Genomic DNA, 24,274 nt, shown 5'->3' on the forward strand with positions numbered 1-24,274 from the left:
CTTTCTGCCAAAGGCTCCAGGACAAACCGTTGTTCCCGGCTGCAGAATAAAGCACATTCTTCACATCTGGTTCTGTCCTGACTGGGCCAAGGGCTACTGCATGAGCAACTTCCTGCTTGATCTGGGCAAAGGCTTGTTGCTGTTCAGGGCCTCAGTGGAAATAGTTCTTCTTGCAGATAACCAGGTAGAGAGGGCTCACAATCTGGCTATACTCCGGAATGTGCATTTTTTAAAAACTTATAGCACCTAGGAAAGCTTATGTTTCCTTTTTGCTGGTCGGTGGAGACATTGCTGTGATCTTATCAATGACCTCAGTGGGAATTTGCCACTGTTCATCTTGCCACTTTACTCCCAGGAACTGGATCTCTCTGGCAGGTCCCTTGACTTTGCTCTTCTTGATGGCAAACCCGGCTTTCAGCAGAATCTAGATGATCCTCTCTCTTTTCTCGAACATTTTAGCTGCAGTCTTCTTCTACACAATGATGTCATTGATGTACTGTAGATGTTCCGGAGCTTCACCGTTCTCCAGTGCAGCCTGGATCAGCCCATGGCAGATGGTGGGGCTGTGTTTCCACCCCTGGGGCAGTCGGTTCCAAGTGTACTGCACACCCCTCCAGGTGAAAGCAAATTGAGGCCTGCATTCTGCAGCCAGAGGAATGGAGAAAAATGCATTAACAATGTCAATAGTGGCATAATATCTTGCTGCTTTGGACTCCAGCTCGTACTGGAGCTCCAGCATGTCCAGCACAGCAGCGCTCAGCGGTGGAGTCACTTCATTCAATACACAATAGTCCACAGTCAGTCTCCATTCTCCGTCAGACTTGCGCACAGGCCAGATGGGGCTGTTGAAGGGTGAGTGGGTTTTGCTGACCACCCCTTGGCTCTCCAGCTCACGGATCATCTCGTGGATGGGGATCAAGGCGTCCTGATTTGTCCGATACTGCCGACGGTGCACCGTCGAAGTGGCAACAAATACTCGTTGTTCTTCTACCTTCAGGATTTCTACTGCAGATGGGTTCTCTGATAGACCCAGCAAGGTGTTCAGCTGCTTAATGCTTTCTGCCTCCACAGCAGCTATTTCAAATGCCTATCTGAGTCCCTTAGGGTCTTTGTAATAGCCATTCCTGAGGAAGTCTATGCCCAGTATACAGGGGCCCTCTGGGCCAGTCACAATTGGATGTTTTTGTCACTCTTTCTCGGTCAGGCTCATCTCAGCTTCCAACAGAGTCAATTCCTGTGATCCCCCCCGTCACTCCGGCAATGGAAATAGGTTCTGCCCTCACATGTTCCGATGGCATTAGAGTACACTGCGACTCAGTATCTACCAAAGCTTCATATTTTTGTGGCTCTGATGTGCCAGGCCATCAAATCTACAGTCTAAAAGACCCAGTTTACCCATGCCTCTTCCTGGCTAGAGGCAGGGCCCCTCTAGCATTGGTTATTCTTTTCTTTGACATACATATTAGAGGTTTCTTCGAGGGGATCCAACATATCGTCCTCACTTCTATAACACCTGGTGGCTTGGTCATAGGAGGCTGAGGCTACCTTCATTTTAGTGGAAACTCCTCGGTGAGTGTTTCTCTCCTTGAGCTCAGGCACCCTTGCTGCCAGGACCGAAGTGGGCTTCTCATCCCATCTTCCCATGTCTTCCCCATAGTTGCACAGGAAGGATCACAGTTCAGCTCGTGGGGGGTACCCTCTCTCTCTAGCTGGGGGACGTTGGGCTCTGGGGCCTGTGACTCGCACTGGTGCCACATGGGAATGGTTCCTCCTCACCTCCTCTCTCACCTCCCTTATCTCCTCCTTGAGTTCCTTCACCATGGCAGAGACATGGGCCTGCATTGGGCAATTGATCATACTTTCATAACTCCTGAGCTTGTTGGCTACAGAACCCACTGTCTCTCGGTTGGCATCAGGATTGATTGTGGCAATGAATACGGCATAGTCACGTGGTCCATGAGTTGCCAGCGTCCACAACATATGCCCTGTGCATCTAACCTTGTCAGGGTCATTATCATGCTGTCCGCTCCTCCCAAAGAGTACCTCTAATACTGCCACTTCTCTCAGCCTTTGGATCCTCTCTTCAAGGGTCTTCCAGTCCATGTTATGATGGTGCTGCGGCACTTTGTCTCTGTGGACAAACTTATCTCTTGTACTCATTAAAAGCTGCCCTCAGAGGGAAAGGGGGGCTCGCTCTCTTACAAATACCTGGTTTATGCCTGAGTCCTGGGTCAAAGGTCTCAAATTCTTTGCCTCACTACTATCCAGTTGTACACCTGTACCCATAAGGTCCCAGACCCGAAGCAGCCAGGCTGTATAAGCCTCACGTCCCCATCGTGCAACACCTTTGTGTAGGTTACGGAGACTTTCATACAACAGGGACTCAGTGATGATCTAAACTTCTGTTTCCCCTGCGGGTTGTGAGGGCCCTCCTTTCTTATCCTCATTACTTGGGGGCTCTGATTTCATCTTAGACTTCCTTGTTTCCACAGGGGTGACTGGTGTTGGCTGTGGCTACCCCTGTGGTTCAGCTGGAACCTGGACAGTTGTAACGTCTGTGGGTTCTATTGCTGCACCATCAGACTCTCCCTTTACAGGGCAGGGGGAGGGTTTTCCACCAGCTGGGGAAGTGTATTCCTTCAGCACCTGGCCCATCTCACATATCTCCTTCACCAGAATCCCCACCCAGTCCGGGTGGTTCATTTCTGAGGTGGGCTGTGGGGCAGGGTCAGGCAGTGGGACAGCATCCCTATTCTGTGGGGCAGTGTCAGGCCCTACGGCAGTATCCTCAGTCTCTGGGGCAGTGTCAGATGCCATGACAGTATTTCCAGTCTGTGGGACAGGGTCAGACTGCATGGCAGTATCCCTAGTCTCTGGGGTAGGTGTCTGTGTGGTGATCCAAGTCGGCCTCACCTTATTTCTGAAAACTATTGAATAGGCTATGACTATTAGCAACACTTGTATTAGGCAACACTTGGGTAGTATCTAGAGAGAACTTAAACCCTTCAAAAGCTGGTGGGGTAGGCACAAAGAACTGGTTGAAGGGCTGGGAGAAAACTTCCCCTGCTGTCATTTCTTCACAGAAAGTATCATTCATAAAGTAACCCCAAAAGCATACACTTGGTGTGTGATAGCCATGTATCCATGTGCCTGCCTTCCAGAGGAAGTTAAAAATCCATGAATGCTTCACCTTATCCACCTATAAAACAAACTGGATCAGTGGCTACAGCCACTGTAGCCTTAGTTATAGGGCCCATGTTTAGATAAGGGCCTGCAAATGGGAGGAGTACAGCCACAACCACGTGCCATCCCAACCAGGGTAAGTTAGATCACATGATGCTGCCTGTAAAAGTTTAAGGCAGATTTTTGGGAGGAAACCTCCTAAGGGGGCCCTCCCTCCCCTCCCCCAACCAGTTCAGGGAAGAAAAAAACCTCCTCCAAGAGAAGTGGAAAGAACCTTGTTTATTAAACAGACAAAGCACTCCCCAGCACAATAAATTCGACAATACAAGATGACAAGAATTTCGTGCCTCTCTGGAAAGATGACAGAATTAGAAAAGTAGTCCTTCCTGGTGGTGGTTGCTCTGTCTCAGTCCCTCTGGCGCTGGGACACACTGTGCAGGATGGATCTTGGTGGGTTCCAGGTGCGGGCCCCTACGGCACTCCCCTGAGTCTTTTGTCCAGAGAGATTTTACCAGTTCCAAGGAAAGACAAATAAGAGGAAAAAAAAACAGGAAAGAAAAAAAAAAAAAAAAAAAAAAAAAAAAAAACAGGAGGAAAGAAAAAAAAGGTGAAGCTTCTCCTCCTCTGCTAGCTACTGCCTAACTAGCTAACTAACGACTGAAGAAGAAAAAAAATATCTCCATCCCTCGCCGTGGGTTGCTGAATCCAACTCTCAAGGTCAGCCGGTGGAGGAAAGTTTCTGAAAACAAACCGCGCGCCTCTCCCGTCCCCCTCCTCCCAGATCCAACACCAAAAGCACAAAGGGCAATATCCAACAGAGACCCAGCAGATAACTGGGGATACAAACCTTACAACCCCACCCCAGGACACTGCCGAATGGGGTTTTTATATCCAACACACACAAAAGAAAGTACTATATTAGTTAAGAACCACTATTTCTTTTTCCCTTTCTTTCCTCAGTGCCCTCGAGCCCCACGTTGGACATAAAAATCTGTCTTTGTTTGGGAAGACAGATATCTGACAGGTAAAAGCTGGAGGGTTTTTTGGAATGGAGAGTGTAAACTACTCTCCTTTTTTCCAATTATAAATTTACAATCAGAGGCTCTTAGGCAAAGATATAGGAATAGCAGTTCTTTACTAGTATGTATTACAAAGCAAACAAAACAAAACAAACAAAAAAAAAAACCCAAAAAACAAAACAAAACAAAAAAACAACTTCAGCATTAATAACAAAAGAAAACAGTACCAAGAACCTTGAGGGCTTTGTTTCACAAAACCCAGGGCAGTTTGATCTCCGTGCCCCTGCAGGATCCTCAGAGTGCCAAGCTGAAACAGTGGAAAGTCCCGGGCTGGTAGCTGGGATGGCAGGGTGTCCCAGCAGCACAGGGGGTGCAGGGTCACACTGTAGCAAGAGGAGCAGCGCCGAAGAAGCCGAAGATGAGGCAGGGCTGGCCCAGCTCCCACAGGTGGCAGTGAAGGCTCAGGATTCAGGCCGAACCGGTGATAGTAGATTTCTCAGGACTGGATCCCTTTGGCCACAGTGAAACTTTTCCAGCCAGCAACAGCCCAGCCGTTCTCTCTCCCCGAATGCCGAATGCCGGAAAAAAGAACAGCCCGACAGCCTGCAGCTGCCTCAAGCTCTGTCCTTTATCTGTGTTATCTCCCCCTTCAAACTTTGTCCACTTCTTTGTTTCGGTTAAGTACTCGTAAGTATCCAACTCTTGGTCTCCTTGGTAACTTATGGGGAAAAAATTCTTTAGAGAAAGAAGGAACAAACCTAACCCACAACAGGTATTTTCCCTGAAATCCAAATTAGAACCTAAATGGAAACGGTCATATACCATCCTACTGTGTACTTGTTTTGCTGTTAAAGCTTTAGGATATTACGCCAGTTACTTGTAATGACACTGTATGTAACATTATGGACAGTAATTAAATGCTTTGAAAGACCTCATGAGTTCTTTCTGACAATAGTGGGAAAGCTTAATAAAAACAAAGGGAGGACTGTTGTAGAATCAGTTTAATCAGCTGAATTCTTTCATCTTAGCACAAGCAAATGCTGAAGTTTTAGGCCACAAGTTGCAAACTTTCACCTTGAAATGCTGAATGAGTCTTGTACTACTGTTTAAGAGTAGAGAGACCAGTGCAAACTAAAAGATGAAGTAGTCATGGCTATCATCAGAAGCTGCAACCCATCCAAATAAAAACAGCTACAGAGAAAGAATGTGATAATGAACAAGACGACCTAAAAACAAAAATCACCACTGGAATAAGAGATGCATACAAGGTGTGTGAAGTGTGCAAAGAATAGGTGCATAGGTTGTAAGAGTATAAAATCCCAGGTATTTCTTTGTTCTGGGTCCCTCTGATGAGGCACCTAGCTTGAGCTGTCCCTGTAGCAGTACCACAAAATTATTCACGTTTTTTCCATTGATGTCAGAGACTCAGCTGTGGGAAGCCTAGGGTGAATAAACTTCTCTAACAACTTATACACAGGTGTAGTGGTTTGAAAGCAAAACAAATGTGAGGCTCCAAGTCAGAGATACAATTTAATAGAAAAAAAAAAAAAGAAAAAGTAAAATAAAATAGATGCAATAATACAAAAGACCACTGACAGAGTCAGAATACAACCTGAATACAACTCCATACAGAGCAGAGTGATGGAAGCAGTCCAGATGAGGTGGTCTTCCTGAAGCAGTGATCCTGTAGAAAGGTCTGGTAGCTCGGGTCCTCTGGGAATCCAGTGGGTAAGCGCCCCTCTGGGGTTCAGAGTCTCAGCTTATATCCAGGCTGGAATGCTTGGTTCCTCCCTCTGGGCAGAGCATCTCACAATGGGATGGTGAGTCATGTGATAAGGCCTGATGGGCCCATTAACAGGAGATAGTCCAGGAGGGGGTTATCTGTGAGCTGTGTAGCAAAGGTGCTGATGGGCCCATTAACAGAAGATAAGCCAGAGTGGAGGAGGCAGGGAGCACTGCCTCACCTGGTTTCAACAGTTCATGAAGATGGTGATAGAATATACTTCAACCCAGGACATTATCCACCCCTTATTCTATTACCATCTACATCATCCCAAATCAATACCTTCCTTAAACTACACACACACACACATATATATATATATATAATGAAATCCTACACACAGCTCTCACTTAAAATAAGGTCTCCTTGTGGTACACAGTGGGTTTCCCCACCCTTTTGCATCACCCACCAAGTGTAACCAGGTCCTTGAGCAAAGACAACCCCACGGATGGGTTTGCCCTTGCCCGAGGTGGGATTAATCCAAACAGTCTTTCCTAACATACCTCTCATGTGTACCACAGGGACCCTATCTCCATCCACTGTGTACAAGGATTCAGACTGGGCAGGACCAGCTCGATTAATGGACCCATGGGTATTGACCATCCAGGTGGCCTTCGCTAAGTTCAGTTCCCAATTTTTGAAGGTCCCTCCACCAAGTGCCTTAAGGGTAGTTTTAAGCAGTCCATTGCAGTGTTCCACCTTCCCAGCAGCTGGTGCATGATATGGGATATGGTATATCCATCTGATTCCATGTTCTCTGGCCCAAGTGCTTATGAGGCCATTCTTGAAATGAGTCCCGTTGTCTGACTCAATTCTCTCAGGGGTGCCATGTCTCCACAGGACCTGCTTTTCCAGGCCCAAGATGGTGTTCCGGGTAGTAGCATGAGGCACAGGGTAGGTCTCCTGCCATCCAGTGGTTGCTTCCACCATGGTGAGCACGTAGCGCTTGCCTTGGTGGGTTTGGGGAAGGGTGATGTAGTCAATTTGCCAGGCTTCCCCATACCTATACTTTGACCATCGTCCACCATACCACAGAGGCTTCACTCGCTTGGCCTGTTTGATTGCAGCACAGATCTCGCAGTCATGGATAGCCCAGGAGATGCTGTCCATAGTAATGTCCACCCCTCGGTCACGAGCCCATCGATATGTTGCATCTCTCCCTTGATGACCAGAGGCATCATGAGCCCAACGAGCTAGGAATAATTCTCCTCTGTGCTGCCAGTCTAGATCAACCTGTGATACTTTCACCTTGGCAGCTCAATCCACCAGCTCGTTGTTATGATGTTCTTCATTAGCCCGACTCTTGGGTACGTGCATAGCCCCGTCTCGAACCTTCATGGCCAGCCTTTCTACTCGGGTGGCAATGTCCTGCCAAATCTCAGCAGCCCAGATGGGTTTCCCTCTGCGCTGCCAGTTGGCCTTTCTCCAGTGGTCCAGCCATCCCCACAGAGCATTAGCTACCATCCATGAGTCAGTGTAGAGATAGAGCCTCGGCCCTTCTCTCGTTCAGCAATATCCAAAGCCAGCTGGACAGCTTTAAGCTCTGTGACCTGACTCGATCCACCTTCTCCCTCGGTAGCTTGTGCAACTCGTCGTGTGGGGCTCCATACAGCAGCTTTCCATTTCCGGTTAGCACCTACAATTCGGCAGGAACCGTCGGTGAAAAGGGCATATCATCTCTCACTCTCCGGTAGCTCGTTATATGGTGGGGCTTCTTCGGTCCGTGTCACTTGCTCCTCTTCTTCTTCAGAGGATAATCCAAAGGTCTCACCTTCAGGCCAGTTTGTTATAATTTCCAGAATCCCAGGGCGATTCAGGTTTCCAATACGGGCACGCTGCGTGATCAGGGCGATCCATTTGCTCTACGTGGTGTCGGTGGCGTGATGTGTGGTAGGAACCTTTCCCTTGAACATTCACCCGAGCACTGGTAGTCGAGGTGCCAGAAGCAGCTGTGCTTCAGTACCAATCACCTCTGAGGCAGCTTGGACTGCTACATAGGCGGCTAAGATTTCCTTCTCTGTGGGAGTGTAGTTGGCTTCAGATCCTCTGTAGCTTCGGCTCCAGAATCCCAGTGGTCGTCCCCGAGTCTCACCAGGCACTTTCTGCCAAAGGCTCCATGACAGACCATGGCTCCCGGCTGCAGAGTAAAGCACATTCTTCACCTCTGATCCCGTCCTGACTGGGCCAAGGGCTACCGCATGAGCGATTTCCTGCTTGATCTGGGCGAAAGCTTGCTGCTGTTCTGGGCCCCAGTGGAAATCGTTCTTCTTGCGGGTAACCAGGTAGAGAGGGCTCACGATTTGGCTATACTCGGGAATGTGCATCCTCCAGACGCCTACGGCACCTAGGAAAGCTTGTGTTTCCTTCTTGTTGGTCGGTGGAGACATTGCACTGATCTTATTGATGACTTCAGTGGGAATCTGACGCCGTCCATCTTGCCACTTCACTCCCAGAAACTGGATCTCTTGAGCAGGTCCCTTGACTTTGCTCCTCTTGATGGCCAAGCCGGCCTTCAGGAGAATCTGAACAATCTTCTCTCCCTTCTCAAAGACTTCTATTGCTGTGTTTCCCCACACGATAATGTCGCCAATCTATTGCAGGTGTTCTGGAGCCTCTCTCTTTTCCAGTGCAGCCTGGATCAGTCCATGGCAAATGGTGGGACTGTGCTTCCACCCCTGGGGCAGTCGGTTCCAGGTGTACTGCACGCCCCTCCAAGTGAAGGCAAACTGAGGCCTGCATTCTGCTGCCAGAGGAATGGAGAAAAAGGCATTTGCAATATCAATGGTCGCATACCATTTTGCTGGCTTGGATTCCAGCTCATACTGAAGCTCCAACATGTCTGGTACGGCAGCGCTCAGTGGTGGTGTGACTTCATTCAGGCCACGGTAATCCACTGTCAGTCTCCATTCTCCACTGGACTTACGCACGGGCCATATAGGGCTATTAAAGGGTGAACGAGCCTTGCTTACCACCCCTTGGCTCTCCAGCTCACGAATCATCTTATGGATGGGGACCACAGAGTCTCTGTTGGTGTGATATTGCCGACGGTGCACTGTTGCTCTGGCGATCGGGACCTGTTGTTCTTCAACTTTCAGTAGTCCCACAGCAGAGGGGTCGTCTGAGAGTCCAGGCAAGGTACTCAGTTGTCTGATGCCTTCTGTCTCTAGAGCAGCTATGCCAAAAACCCAGCGCTATCCTTCTGGGTCTTTGAAATACCCATTTCTGAGATAGTCTACGCCCAAAATGCATGGGGCCTCTGGACCAGTCACAATGGGGTGTTTCTGCCATTCTTTCCCAGTTAGACTTACTTCAGCTTCCAGTACAGTCAGCTCCTGGGATCCTCCTGTCACCCCAGAAATGGAAATGGATTCCGCTCCCACATACCTTGATGGCATCAGAGTACACTGAGCACCGGTATCAACCAGAGCCGTATATCTTTGTGGGTCAGATGTTCCAGGCCATCGAAACCACACAGTCCAGTAGATCCGATTGTCCCTTTCCTCTACCTGGCTAGAGGCAGGGCCCCCCTATTCCTGGTCATGGCATACATTGCTCTCTTCCTGTAAATATGTTTCTGAGGTTCCTTCAAGAGGATCAGTCATATCATCATTCCTGTACCGTCTGGAGTACTGTGCACGAGAGACTGGAGCAACATTGATTCTAGATGGGCTCTTTGTGGTAGGTGTTTCTCTTCTCAGTTCACGTACCCAGGCTGCTAAGGAGGAGGTGGGTTTTCCATCCCACTTCCTCATGTCTTCTCCATGCTCCCGAAGAAAAGACCAGAGGTTGCCTCGTGGTGTGTATCATCTCTCCCCGGCTGGGGAGCGCCTGCTCCTAATGGCAGAGACTCTCACTGGCTCTGGTTGGATATGGTAAATTTCTTCCTTAAGTTCTTTTTTCAGTTTCTGATGGCCTTCGTCAATCAAGTTCCGGACTTGCTCAGCCAATTTTGTTTCCACAAATGAGACATGGGTACGAACTGGAGCAGTGACAGTGTCCTCGTAAATTCTTAGTTTATTAGCCAAGACACCTACCCTGTCCTCACCTTCCCTCCATTGCAGTGTTGCCAGGTAACGTGAGTACATCTTGGGTCCAAGCCGTGCAAATCTCAACCACATCCATGATGTGCACTGGACACCATGTGGGTTTTTAGGAAATCTCTCATCTTCTGAAAAAATTATCTCCAACACAGCCAATTCCTTCAGGCATCGGATACCTTGTTCTATTGTGTTCCATTTTCCTTGGTGCACTTGGGGGTCTTCTTTACAAAGGTATCTATCCTTCACACTTGTTAGCAGTCGCTGCCAGAGGCTGAGAGGTTCTTGGGTTTTCCCGATCCCCTGGTCAATGACTACATCCTGGGACAGCGATTCCAGTTGCCTGGCCTCACTTCCATCCAGAATGGTGTCATTGGCTGCAGCGTCCCAGAAGCGGGGCAGCCAGGTCAGGATGGACTCGTTGGTCTGGCGGGTGAATTTCCTTCGCAGGTCACGCAGCTCACCCAGAGATAGAGAGCGAGTGATGATTTCTGGCTCTGTCTCTTCTGCTGGGTGTGAAGGTCCTGCTGCACTCTCATCAGTCACTATGCGGACTGATTTGGTCCTTAATTTCTTCTGAATGGGGGCGACTGCTACTGGTTTAGGCTGTTCTGGTTCGGTGACGGTTTGTGTGGAGATGGTGATGGCACCTTTGGTCCCTTTCACCTCTGTGACAGTCTGCATAGATGTGGACACTGTTGCCTCACTTTTGGCTTCTTTCTCCTCTGTGAGGGTCTGTGTAGATGAGGACACTGTTGCCTTGCCTTTGGTTCCTTTTGCCTCTGTGACACTCGGTGTAGACACTGATACTGTTGCTCTGCTTCTTTTTCCCTCTTCCTCTTCCTTCAGAACACGCTGTATCACACCAGGTAGTGTTTTGATTCTAAGCATGGTGTGGGCCGAGCAGAGAAGACAAAGCAGGACTAACAACAACATCATGCTGTCCTTGGCATCCAGAGGGTACTCTATATTTTCAAAAACTGCTGTGTCATGCCTGAAAAGCTGGAAAAAATCATTCTTCACCCCTCCCCACAGGGGCTGGGTGAGATTGTTGAGGCCCCAGATGTAGCATCTTAGACCAGAACAAGAAAACAAAAGTGGGTGTATATTCTGAATAATGTTCATTGCCTCGGAGTTTATCAAGCAATGGACATAATAGACCACTAAAGCAATTTTAGTACCATACCCTGGTCTACGCAGGAGCATTAAGACTGGCAGATAGTGCCCCAGTTGTGGAAAAATATAGAGAGATAGATATAAGACACATGTAAGCATGTTGAGCATCATAGCGAACAAGTGTCTTCTTCAATACAAAACTGTAATTCTGACTTTTCTCAGTGCCTCGAGCCACACGTTGGGCACCAAAAATGTAGTGGTTTGAAAGCAAAACAAATGAAAGGCTCCAAGTCAGAGATACAATTTAATAGAAAAAAAAAAAAAAAAAAAAAAGAAAAGAAAGTAAAATAAAATAGATGCAATAATACAAAAGACCACTGACAGAGTCAGAATACAACCTGAATACAACTCCATACAGAGCAGAGTGATGGAAGCAGTCCAGATGAGGTGGTCTTCCTGAAGCAGTGATCCTGTAGAAAGGTCTGGTAGCTCGGGTCCTCTGGGAATCCAGTGGGTAAGCGCCCCTCTGGGGTTCAGAGTCTCAGCTTATATCCAGGCTGGAATGCTTGGTTCCTCCCTCTGGGCAGAGCATCTCACAATGGGATGGTGAGTCATGTGATAAGGCCTGATGGGCCCATTAACAGGAGGTAGTCCAGGAGGGGGTTATCTGTGAGCTGTGCAGCAAAGGTGCTGATGGGCCCATTAACAGAAGATAAGCCAGAGTGGAGGAGGCAGGGAGCACTGCCTCACCTGGTTTCAACAGTTCATGAAGATGGTGATAGAATATACTTCAACCCAGGACAACAGGCAACTAATCTTCCTGTACAACAAAACTTCATAACTGGAAATAGTAAAAGGCAATTCAGGCACTCAGGCACTTATTTTGCTATGCTTTAGTGTAGAAGAATTAAGACTCCAAAAACAATTTTATTTTCTCTCCTTAACATGTGTGTGACCATGCAATTTTAATACCAAACTTCAAACAATTAATTTCAATAATTAAAGCATAGCTAATTACATAATTTGCAGAAGAATAAGGGTATCCCAAAATACAAAAACAGCTTCAGCTATTGCTGAAGCAACACACCAGAGAAACACACGGAGTTAGACTCTACACTGTGGCATTTTGTTTTCATGTGTGCCAGTACTTGCTGAATTACAGAATTGCCTGTCATAGCTTTCTTCTAGACAATCCTTAAGACACTGTTGTTGAAAGAATGCTATCAGAAAAAGCTATTTAAAAATAAGAAAATTAGTTATTTCTAAGATAAAATTCCACAGAATCTTTCCACACCATTTTAAAATCACAGCTAAAAACTCACAAGAACAGTATTTAGGAACTATATATAAATGTTACCAGAGTCATCATATGTACATGAAAGAAGAAAACCTTTTAGATGTACTAGCAACAACAGTTTAGTGATTTCAAAAGAGCAGAGTATTACTGCATGATCAACAAACTTACTTTTCCTGGACTGGTAAAGAATGCAAGCTCTGCAACTGGGCTCTTTTGAATAAAGACCTGGCAAATGCAGTTTGATCACTGCACTAAGAATGAGACGAGTTAACATCAAGTGGTGCAATCATAAGAGCTGCAATACCTACGACCAGCCTTCACTCAAATCCTCAGCTAATGCAGTCTAAAAGCCACAAAACAACAGTCAATAGAAGAGAAAAAATACACGTTTAAGGTCAAAACTACAGGTTTTGGTAGACAATTAAATAGGAGTCCATTTTCTCCATAAAAAACAAAGTTTAAAGAGTTTTCTTATAGTTGAGTCATTTCATAATAAATAGTTTGGATTGTAAAGGTCAAAGTATTAAATTATCTGACAAAGTCCTCTCAGGAGGTTTGCTTCAAACTGCAAATATCTCCAGAAATGTAGTAAAACCTGCTCTGAAAAACTCAGTGAAGACCTACATTTAAAAAAAAAAGCTACCTTACAGAAATTGGTGACTAAACCTTCTACTCAAACCTTAAAACATAATACCACAAAAAACCTCTGACTACTGTAAAACTTCTCATACTGCAAGACAGAAGACTAGATGTGCTTTGAGTCTTTCTAAAAACACTTTTTTAGAGTTTCAATGCGCTCAAGAAATAATACTAGAAAAAAACAAAAATCATGAAACTTACCAAGACTTTTTGCAGTCCAAACAAGCAAACAACCTAGCAATTAGATAACACAGTCAGGAAAGGTCCAAAGGAGGGTTATGAAGATGATCAGGCTGCAGAATACCCAAAAGAAGGCTGTGAAGGTTATGAAAATGTTGGTGAGTCTGCCTTATGAAAGAAGACTGAAGGGGCCACGTCTCTTCTCCCTGGACAAGGCTTCATATAAACCACATCACAGTACCTCAGGTACCTGAAAGGCTACAATGATGAAGGTTCTCTTCACAAGGAGTTCCATGAAGGTAAGTGGCTACAAGTGGAGACAAGTTGCTCAAGAGACTTCATCTGTGTTAAGAATTTTTTTCTGGTGCTAATTTACACTGAAACAACCTTCCCAGGGTTAAGCCGCCTTCAAAGAAGGCTTTCAACATGCAACTGGACAAGGCAGCAGAGGAGCTCTTCAAGACTGCCTTTCCTAGGAATGGTTGACCAGACCATTCTTTGACGTCCCTTCCAACATGGCCCTGTTCTGCGATGAGATGATTCCAACACCAGTACAATACAGTGAATTCCATCACTTGAACTATAATACACCAGAATCTGATTCTGCTTTCAGATGGGCCCAGATGCTATTTTGTGGTGTTTAATTACTAATAAGTAGAATTAAGTTAGAGGTAGTTACACCCAAAATCAGGGCAGAAACAATCACTAAGAGAGTCTATTAACAAAGTCTTAAGTTTGGTGTGCTGTTTTTCTTCTTTTTTTAATTAAAAGTTTTGCAATTAGCTTAACAATTTAGTAATTTTAATCAATATTATTTACTTCCTCAAATAGAGGTGCATTCTTCTGGCAATGCACCTGTTATTAGAAGCTTTATGCCAAACTGTGGGGGTACAAGGACATTCCCCAGAGGCTGGTCATTGTCAACTGTCAAGGTGATAGCCCCCTGAATCTTATATAAAATCCTTAAGTTTTCTGGTTGAACCCTGTGTAACAAACCAACTTTGTATGGCCCAAATACAGAGCTGACCCCCTCTCTTCCAAAAATCTGTAAGATCTTTCCCTCAACAAGCCACTTGCTTAACATTTGTCAGCTACATCATCACTTGTGTATTTACCCAAACTCAGAGGTTACTCTGCCATTCAGAGCAGACTTGCTAAGACAGCACATTCAAAGGAGTAACACACAGTCAACACCAAGTCTTGATTATCCACACTGGTTTAGCATCTTAAGAACTGTACTTTCATAGTCCTTACTTCCTAACAAGCCTGAGACAATCACACAAAATCCAGAACAGATGCTATGTTTAAAGAAGAAAGTGCATTTTTAAATATAGAAGAGAAATAACTCTTCCTAAAATCTTAATTAATTAAGACCTTAATGCTCTTTCACTAAGGGTACTACAGTCAGCAGTCTTTTCTTGATTTTAAACTGGCAGGGAATTGAAACAAGGCGCACATGCCTGCAGTCTCTATGAGAAAAGAGATTTCTTAACACCAAGGCAGCAGAGAATAGTCAAAGATACTCCACAGGGCAACGGTGTATTGCCAAGAATGAAAACACCTACAGGTAAGCAGGAGGTAAAGGATGGTCTTCACATACTAGCATGCTCCTGGTAAGTTACTGATAACCACCAGCTCTCATCCAAGAACTTTTTTTCATCGGAACTTGAGACTTTGCTGTTCACTGAACAGACTCCTTCTATTTCTGTTAACAACCACAGTAAAGTAACCTTTAAATAAAATAAGCTGTTAAAGTCAGAGTATTGATCTTATGGGATGAAGTCACATATCGGCAGAGAAACTTCAAAAAGACTACCTTCCTATAACTGCCCAAGAAGGCAGTGACAAGTTGTTGATATCTTCCTATACAAAGGTGCTCATTATCCAGGACATATTTAGCGTTGAAAGATTCTCGGCTCCACAAACTGCTACAAATGCATCAACTAACTGCTGTAGGGAAGAGTGTGAGGCTGAAAGCCTAAGCAACAGAACAGGCAGCACTGGTACCAACTTGATGGAGCAACAACCCCGGTCCAATAGCCTTTTCTAGGTCATTAAAACACACAGTACAATTACTGTGAGTTTAAGGAGAGCTTTAATTACAGGAAGAAAATATCTTAATAAGAGAGTATGTGTTCTTCATTGCCTCCTGCAGGAGAATGGGAATTTACAACTCGAGGGTGAAAACAGAATCTCCTGTGCAGAGATTCTCAATATTTGGAAACAATCCACCAGTTCTCAGATACTTTAGATACTGAATCCAGCAACATAAAGCTCAATATCAGAGAAGTAGTAACAATGAGACTCACTAAGACATAACAATCAGCTCCAAATGCAAGAAGTGACAGCTCACAAAGCCTCCAGTTGCAAAGAGGACTGTGACTGACATTTTAGCACCTAAGCCAACTGACTCCCTCTTTCCCCAAGCAATAATATTACGCATCAAAACCTGGCAGCTGACCATTCCTGAATACCGTGCAGAAGAGTTACCCCAGGAAGTAAGGTTTTACTCAAAGGCTGGTTCACCAATGCAAGTTCAAGACAAAATAAGCACAGATCCCAGGAGACGCTACAACTCCAAAGACACTAAAGGCCAGAAAATTCACAGGTACCAAGAAATCACACCTGGAAATTTCCGATACTGAAGGCTACTGTCCAGGGTGACAAGCAGTGAAAGGCAGCAATAGGGCTGCTAAATCAGCATGAACGCTGTAGATGCCCTAGCGCAGGAGTTAATGCTCTTGCACTTGTCTCTTGGGAATATTGCTGAAATTTTCATTTACATGTTCAAAGGCCTTCTCGGCTGAGAGCGCTCCGCAACATCGTGTCAGGACCATGCGCAAGTGTCACTGCTTTCTCTGAGGGTACTTTCAGGTGCATTCACCGCGACGACCCCACTAGGAACGGGTTTTTTTCAGCGCTGCTAACAAATATGACAGCGCTACCCCTGCCACGCCACGGGTGCCAAGGGGTCAGCGAAGCAGGACCCGCACCGGGAACCTCCTTCCCTCTTTCCCAAAACCGGCCACCGGTCCCGCCCGCCCCGGCCCACTGGGGCGCCGCCCGAGTACCTGGCTGCGGCGGCGCCGCAGGGGCGGGTGCAGGGGAGCTCTCCGGCCGCTTGCGCTCCTTCTGGGTCTCCCTTCTGCCGCCGCCCGCCCGGCGACCGGGCACGGCTCTCCTGGGAGCGGCCGCCACCTCGTCGCCCTTCTTCCTCTGCTGCTGACGGCGTTCGGCCTCGCGCAGGATGTCGAACGGGTCCGACTCGTCGTCCAGGAGCTGGAAGAAGCGATTGGCGACAGAGCACCCGAAGCTCTCCTGCATGACGGCAGCCACCAGGCTGCCCACCGGCCCTGTCATCATCCGCGCGACCGCCTCTCCTCCCGGGACCGGCCTCTGCCCGCGCTCCGGCGGCCGCCGCGCCCCCCTCGGGGCTGCCACTGCTGCGCGGGGCCGAAGCAAGACGCACGCCGGGCGACAGCGACGACGGGCCGGCCCGTGCGCCGCCCCAGCGCCCGCCAGCCGCCCTACCCCACGGGAGGCACGCCGCGGCCGGGCCCCCGCAGCCGAGGGAGCTCCGCAGAGCTCCTCCCGCCGGCTATAAGGGCGGCCGAGCCCGCCCACGGCCTGCACGCGCGGCCGGCGAGTAATAGAGCAGCCAATCCCGGCGCTAGGCTCCGCCCCGCTCCGTCCCTAGTGCCCTGCTTCGGCCAACTAATGTGCAGCGCCTGAGCTGTCAATCACACCGCTGACCAATGGAGCGCACTCATCCGGTGTGCACCCCGCCACCCCGGCGGCAGCGCGGCTGTGCCCGCCTCTCCTCGGGCGCGGCGGGCGGGGCCGTGTACTGGCGGGCCCCGTCCCGGCTGGGGACACCGTCTAGCAGTGAGTGCTTCGAATGTGGTGCCATCACACAACGGTGTCGCCGCGTGTCTTTTGGTACAACCTACATCCTGTCGCAAGCGACACCAAGGGAAGAGGCCCTCGGTACTCTGGGAGCTCGGAAATGGCAGCTCCGCTGTAGGTGGCCGGCACGCTTGGATAAAGTCTGGTTTTACCACAAAGCGTCTGAAACGCCCCCTTCTGCTGAGAAAAGCAGCGGTTTTCACCCTGCCAGCGAGCTCCGCGGTCCCGCACGGCGGCACCGCCAGCTCACACTGGCAGCGCCGCACGGAGCCAGCGGGATTCAGAGTGTAGCTTGGAGAGCTGCTCCGTACAGCCAAGGCCGTGGATCGGGCTCCCCGGCCGTCACTAAGCCCCCGTGGTGACAGATTTTAGTGCAGCACCCCCACAGGAGCCGTGTCGGCTGCTCACCGTTCTGGACCCAGCTGCGAGTACTTTTTCTGTCTCAAAATAAGTATCTCTCCATAAATGTGACCAACAATGACATGTCAGGAGACTCATCGAGGCTTTTTTCCGCAGAGGACGGGCACCTGGGCAGACGAAATATCAGTGCCTCTTTTGTCAGCCACAGTAACAACAAAGTCTTAGCCCTACAGCCACAATTGCCCAAAGAATGGCGATTGCAGTCTTGATTTCTGTGATGAGGCTGTCTTCATTCTCATCATTCATAGGAAACTAACACTTCCTCTGTCATGATAACTTCACTGGGTATACCACCTTGATTTGAAATTAATTTTATCCTTATTACAGTAACTTGAAAACGTATCAGAATTCTTGCTATGTTTCAAAAGGCAGGATTAAAGACAGCCGTGTTCTCTTTCATTTTGGGGTGCTGATAAGTCTGTGCACACCACTGTAAAACAAATATGGTGTATCCTCTAAAGATTATTCCAAAACTTGAACATAGTCATTGCATCTCTCCGGGCTTTCATATAGACCCACTTTTGTAGGGCATGGTTACTGCAGAATAAAACCAATTTAATTTGACTTAGTGCCCTTTCAAGTTTCAATTTCTTTCAAGAGATCACAAAGTGATTTTTCATGGAATTAATGACAGTAAGTTCAGGCAATTATCTGCTCGCAAAGAGCATTACAAAATCCTGGTAGTTGAGTCAAATATCTCAGGCTCTGAAATGCTTCAAATTAAAAGCAGAAAAATTCAAGTCAACAAAGGAAAAATATCATCATCTCTGCACAGCTCTTATGTTGTAAAATGTAGCTACCCATAATTAACAAAAATTCATGAAGAAATTTTCAATACTATGATAAAGTAATAAAACACTGTATAAAAATGTTCACTTAGATCAACTGTACTTGCCTCTGAATTGTTGGTTTATTTTGTAGAAAGATGAAACTTCATGTGTTTTTAGTGCTAAGAAGGAACTGGAAAGCTACTTTGTCCTGTACTAATCTGGAGAAAGACATTAACACCATCATGTTACTACAGCATATCAAAAAACCTACCAAATTTTTGCAGATCATTTTGAAGCCTTTAGGTATCAACTGCTGCCTTACATTAGATCTCCTCTGCACACATTGTATAGAATTTTTTTTAGAAATTTTAGAAATATTTTATTTAAATATTCTACAACTTTGAATCTAAGTTATGCTGTATATGAAAGATGACAGAGGACCATCATTGGTCAGTGTCATCACTGACTGTAATGTCCTTGCAGCTTTGATAGGTGCTTTGAAGGTCAAAATATCTCTGGAGAGGGATGAATATGAGGAATTCAGAAATATTTCAGCAGTAAGATTAGAGATTTGGGGTTCTGTGGGATTTGGCTTTCTTTTTGTGAAGTCTCTAAAGAGAAAAAAAGTCTTAACTGCCCAGAGAGATTCCACAAAGACAGCCAAACTCAGTGTTTGCTGTAAATGTATCTTATCTGTATAATCCTATTTCCTAAAATTAATGCAAAGATTTAGAAAAATTCTTAGTTTTCTGATGCTCTGAGCTGTCAATCAAAACAAAATTTCTGTAAGAGATTTCAACATCCGAATCGATTAAAAGTCTTGCATGACAAATGTAAGTAATTTTGAATCTCTTTTTTGCTTGCAGCTGTCAGGAAAATGAATCCACAATGCCATAAGTTTATGTCCTAAAAGGAGACAGAGGAGTCCCGTAGCTTTATTAATGAATAAAAGGACAGGTCATGGGGCAATTTCCCAAATTGGGATCTCTCAGATTGCTGGGGGATGCAGCCTCCTTTTTATCCTAATTTCTCAGCCCTGTTACCTTCTCTCTTTCCCCATTATCTTAGGTACTTGAGAGGCACAGACTTCCCAAATCACCTAATACAGACCTTCTTCTATTGTGCATGCTCTCCCTCCTCCCCCTCCCTTTTCTTTGTGTCTCTGTTCTTTTTCTCTAAGTCCAGGAATTTAGTGCAGCCTTGGGTGAGAAACAGTCTGTGTCAATTAGTGGAATTCCTCTGGAATTTATGGTTCCTACCATTGCTTCTTTCACCTATCAGTATCTGGCCTTATCTACCAGCAGGCCCACAGTTAGTAAAAACATCTCCCTCTCATTCCTTTCACAGCTTTTCACTATGGACAATCAGCGTGTGATTGTCAAGTTACATACTTACACAAACAACAGAGACAGACAAGGAAAACTTGAATTTTACTGTCAAAGTGTAACCATATGTTCTGTCTGGAATTTTACACTAAAAAGTAACAGCAATGGTTTCAGCATGATTACATATTTGCATGCAAAGCCTGAATCTCATCGTTTTAGTACTAGGTGTAGGTGCCTAACCTTTTTGATAACAGGTGACTCTTGTTAAGTCAAGATGAGGGCTGCCTGCCTAAGTGACTACTCCATCCACATTCTCTCCACAAGTGGATTTTTCACACATACAGAACAGCACCCTACACAAGGTTGCCTAGCAGGTGTAGATATAGAATATGGCCTCTTTACCAAAAGAGTCCTGGCTTATTTTTCTTCCCCACCCCCCCCTCCCCCCCTTTTTTTTTAAGGTGCAAAAGTGCCTAACTGCAAGAAACAGAATTGAGAACAAAGACTGGTTTTTCTCTGATCTTTACAGCTAAATACCTATTCACCAGCACGGGTCATTCTGTCCTTGACCTTTCTTACAGACACTTTCTCATGCCTGGACATTTCATTTTCTAGTGCCTTCATCTCTCCTGGCTGAGGGAGAAACATCCTGAACACGTTGCATGGCTCAAGGTGCCATTCTGGGGCAGGGCACCAGAACAGGTACAGAAGGTACCCACTGTGTCACTTAGAGGGTCTAACCATCACATACATTTTCCAGCAACACAATTCTACTAAGCAAAATTGACTACATGAAATCTTAAGCCAAAAAGAGAACTGCCTCACCAAAGACGGGCATGCTTATAGAGGAATACATCTAATGCTAAGAGCTTTGTGTTCGAGCTGGACATTGCGCCCTGGTTGGCAGCAAATGGCTGGAGCCCAAATGAGCTGTGAACAGGCACTGACCTTCTGCTAACAAAGGACACAGGGACCTGCGGTTCTAGCTGGTAGGGGTGGGGGTGGCCAGTCACCTCAAGACTCTGCCGGACCTAAAAAGCAAGGAGAGGACCTCAGCTAAAATACACCCTTAGACCAAAGGGGCAAGTGCAAGGGTGCACCATGAAGGATGGGCGCATAGATTGTAAGGGTGTAAAAGCCCAGGGATTCCTTAAAAACAGTGTGTGCTGCTACTGGGTCACTGCATCACGACCAAAATACTTCCAGGAACCCAGCATCTGGGAAACACAGGGTCAAGATGGCAAAGGAAGCTTGTGTTACTCTGTGAATGTGGTGCGTGTAGGGATTGAAATGGGGCACTCTTCAGGTCACCGAAGCCACCCACTGCAAAGGGATCTTAGACCCAGCAGTGAAAGCCTCACAGGTTGTGAATGTGACTCCTAGAGCGGAATCTGAATGCTTAGACAGGAAACTTGGAAACAGTAAATATGTAGTAATAAAGACTTAGATAAAAGATATTATCATTGCTAAGGTTTTATATAAGTCCATTTTATAGCATAATAACAATCAAGTTACATGCAGTGTGATTGTTTGTTATTACGTACCTAAAGGGTGTAATCTAAAGTGCATGCTTTAAAGAGGTAGAATACCTCTTTTCATCTTTGTCATGTTTTGTTCTGTTTCAGAGTTAGTTGTTTTTATTTCTGAAAGAGTTTAGTATCCTTAAACTCCGTAATTGTAATTTCCATCTAAAGTCTAACTAGCAAGATAGAACATAGGTACTTTTCCTGCTTTGCCTTGAATCCTTGCTTCCTATCCTTTTACAGTTCCTGTCTTATGTCATGTGTGATAAAAGATATGCTTTGTTGTAATAAGCAGGATTTGATCTGACTGTAGGTTGTATCATGTTTCATTATTTTGATCCTTTAACTCTCAGAGAGAACTTTTTCTTGTTCCTACACTAAAATATTAATGCTTTAATGCATTGAGTTGGGTTTGCAATGGCAAGCTTTTACAGGGGTGGCTTCTGTGAGAAGCTGCTGGAAGTTTGCTCCATGCCCTGCAGAGCCAGTCCCTGGTGGCTCCAAAGACAGATGTGCTGCTGGCCAAGGCTGGGCCAGTCAGAAATGGTGGTAACACTCCTGTGATGACGGATTTAAGAAAGAAAGAAAAAAAAGTTATTGTGCAGATATAATTGTGGCCAGAGAAGAGTAGGGTGTGAACATGTGAACAACCACTCTGCAGACACTGAGGGCAGTGGAGAGGGAGGGGGAAGGAGGTGCTCCAGGCACCAGAGCCAAGATTCCCCTGCAGCCCATGGTGCAAACCATGGTGAGGCAGCTGTGCCCCTGCAGCCCATGGAGGTCCACAGGAATGCAGAGATGGTGGAGGAGACCCACAACAGAGCAGGTGGTTGCACAAAGGACTCTGTGAACCCAAGGGAGGCCCCATACTGAGCAGCCTGTCCTTGAAGGACTGCACCCCATGGAAGAGTGACCCAGGTTGCAGCAGTTCTGGGACTGCAGCCTGTGGGATGGACTCACACTGCAGCAGGTCACTGAGAGCTGCTGCAGTGAGATGGACTCACACTGGAGAAGTTCATGGAGAACTTTCTCCTGTGGGAGGGACCCCACAGTACAGCAGGGAAATCCCCCCCCAACCCCCCCCTTCCCTGAGCAGTGGGAGAAGCCTTGGGTGATGAACTGACCATTACGTTCCCTGTCTCGCTGTGCTGTTGGGGTAGGAGGCAGAGCTGAAAGGTGACTAGAAGCTGTTTTTAAGGAATTATTTTACTTCTCATTATCCTGCTCTGATTTTATCAGTAATAATTTCACTTTGTATCTCTAAGTTTAACCTGATTTCCCATGACAGTATTTGGTGAGTGATCTCTCCCACTCCTTTTCTCAACCCACAAGCCTTTTGCTAAAATTTCTTTCCTCTGTCCAACTGCAGAGGGAACTGATAGAGGCTTTGGTGGGTGCCTGGAATTTAGCTAGGGTCAACCACGACACTTATTAAGCTAGCAGCATAGCATCAAAATATTATGAAAAGCAAACACATTTAATATTACTAAGACACTGCAGTTCAGATGATTACTTTAGAACTGGTTTTAAATGTTACATGAACTATTATAATAATACATCACAATACCTATGAGTGTGTACTGAAAAGCAGTGTGTTTTAAGCCCTTTAGGTCAGGTACATTCTATATGCACATTTTCTCTTCCAGTGGCAGGATCTGGAGAAAAAGTTCACTTCTCTTTGGTTATGGCTATTACAACATGAAACACTATTGTTCAGAACAGTTAAAATATCAGATGTGGCATCAACTGACTTCTTCCTTCTCTTGTGTTGGCTCTATTAACAAAATTCTATTAGTTGGCATTAGAAAAACTTACAAGATCCACGTAAAGAAGTTAATCTGCTGCCAGGCCCTTGAAAGTCATCACAAAACATAATGTCTACATTGGGGCAGAGTAGAGTTAAATTTGGAGATATTCAGTTGGTCACAATGCACTGCACCATTCCCAGTATCTACAATTCTGTATACTAGCTCACAATGCTAATTCCATCCACCACTGGAGTTCTTTAGCAGCTACATATGATATCTGAAGCATTTGGCATGCAGTTTTGGAAAGTTATGATGAACATTTGCAGTTTGGTTTTGCAATGCAATTACTTGAACATGAGACTTTTTTTTTTCCTTTTTTATTTTATAAGTATATTTTAACATGTTTTTCTGTATTAGTACTCCTTTACATCCTTATAGCACCAGAGCTATTTACCATGAGCTATTTTTAGGACCAAAGGTTTTTAAGGAGGTCAGATCCAAGCATGTGGAAACTGATCTACTCATTTTGGAAACAAATGTTACAAGCTGCAGCATTTTCTTTCTGGCCTGGTAAGCAAAGCTTGACCTGGCATTATAATGGTAGGATTTCAACATGTAACACTGACTTTGAGAAGCTGGGATAGCATTACAGCGAACAAGAATTTGCCTAAGCAAACATTAGAGGATTTTGAGTCAGTTCAAAAGAGCAGTCGAGGCAAACACAACTATAATTCAAAATGAAAGGGCTGCTGATCTCAGGATGGATAAGGAATGTTGCAGCCCTGTATTACAGCCGCTGCATTGGAAGAACTGGCAGGCTTTTCCCGTTATCCGAAAGGGCATTAGTAGTCATACAGTAGCCATAGTTAGTAGCCATATGCTGCAAACCTGCTCTTCCCTGTACTCTCCAGTTCCTATCAGCTGTGATGTCTGCTAAAACTCTTAGAAGGCAGCAGTCTGCAGCATATGAACTGCAAACAAAATAGATCTGGGGAAAAAAAACCTCACCATTTTTACAGCTCTGTGGCTTCTCTGTACTCCTGGTACTGCCCTCAAAATTTAGCTACCAGTGTAATAAATGCATGTTCTCAGGCTGGAGCAGCCTCATGTTGAGGTGAAACTTCTTCTGTTTTAGTCTCTATCACATTCAATGTAAAGAAGCTGCTCCTCATGTTGAGGTGAATCTTCTTGTGTTTTAATTTAAGGCCATTGCTCCTAGTCCTATCGCTGGTTACCACTGAATAAAGTCTGGCACCATCCTCTTAAAATACAACCTGCCTGAAGAACCTCCTAAAATTCCCGAGACGAGGGCCGTGACAACGTCTCCT

The 24,274-nt window shown here is 46.0% G+C and overlaps 1 protein-coding gene across 2 annotated transcripts in view; it reads right to left on the reverse strand.

Moving 5' to 3' along the window:
- HABP4 (hyaluronan binding protein 4) overlaps positions 1–16,835 on the reverse strand; it is a 38,151-nt gene extending 21,316 nt beyond the window's left edge. Inside the window, exon 1 of one of the 2 annotated variants that reach the window (XM_066181689.1) lies at positions 16,326–16,832. In XM_066181689.1, coding sequence (XP_066037786.1) covers positions 16,326–16,617 — 292 coding nt within the window. In that variant the 5' untranslated portion in view covers positions 16,618–16,832. Of the gene's footprint in view, positions 1–16,325 lie in introns of both variants that reach the window. The other variant, XM_066181688.1, reaches the window with a different exon arrangement.
- Between the last annotated feature and the right edge of the window lie 7,439 nt (positions 16,836–24,274).

Source organism: Chamaea fasciata, unplaced genomic scaffold (genome assembly GCF_029207755.1).
Source record: "Chamaea fasciata isolate MVZ Bird 193981 ecotype frontalis unplaced genomic scaffold, bChaFas1.0.hap1 SCAF_4, whole genome shotgun sequence".
Taxonomy (NCBI): Eukaryota; Metazoa; Chordata; class Aves; order Passeriformes; family Sylviidae; genus Chamaea; species Chamaea fasciata.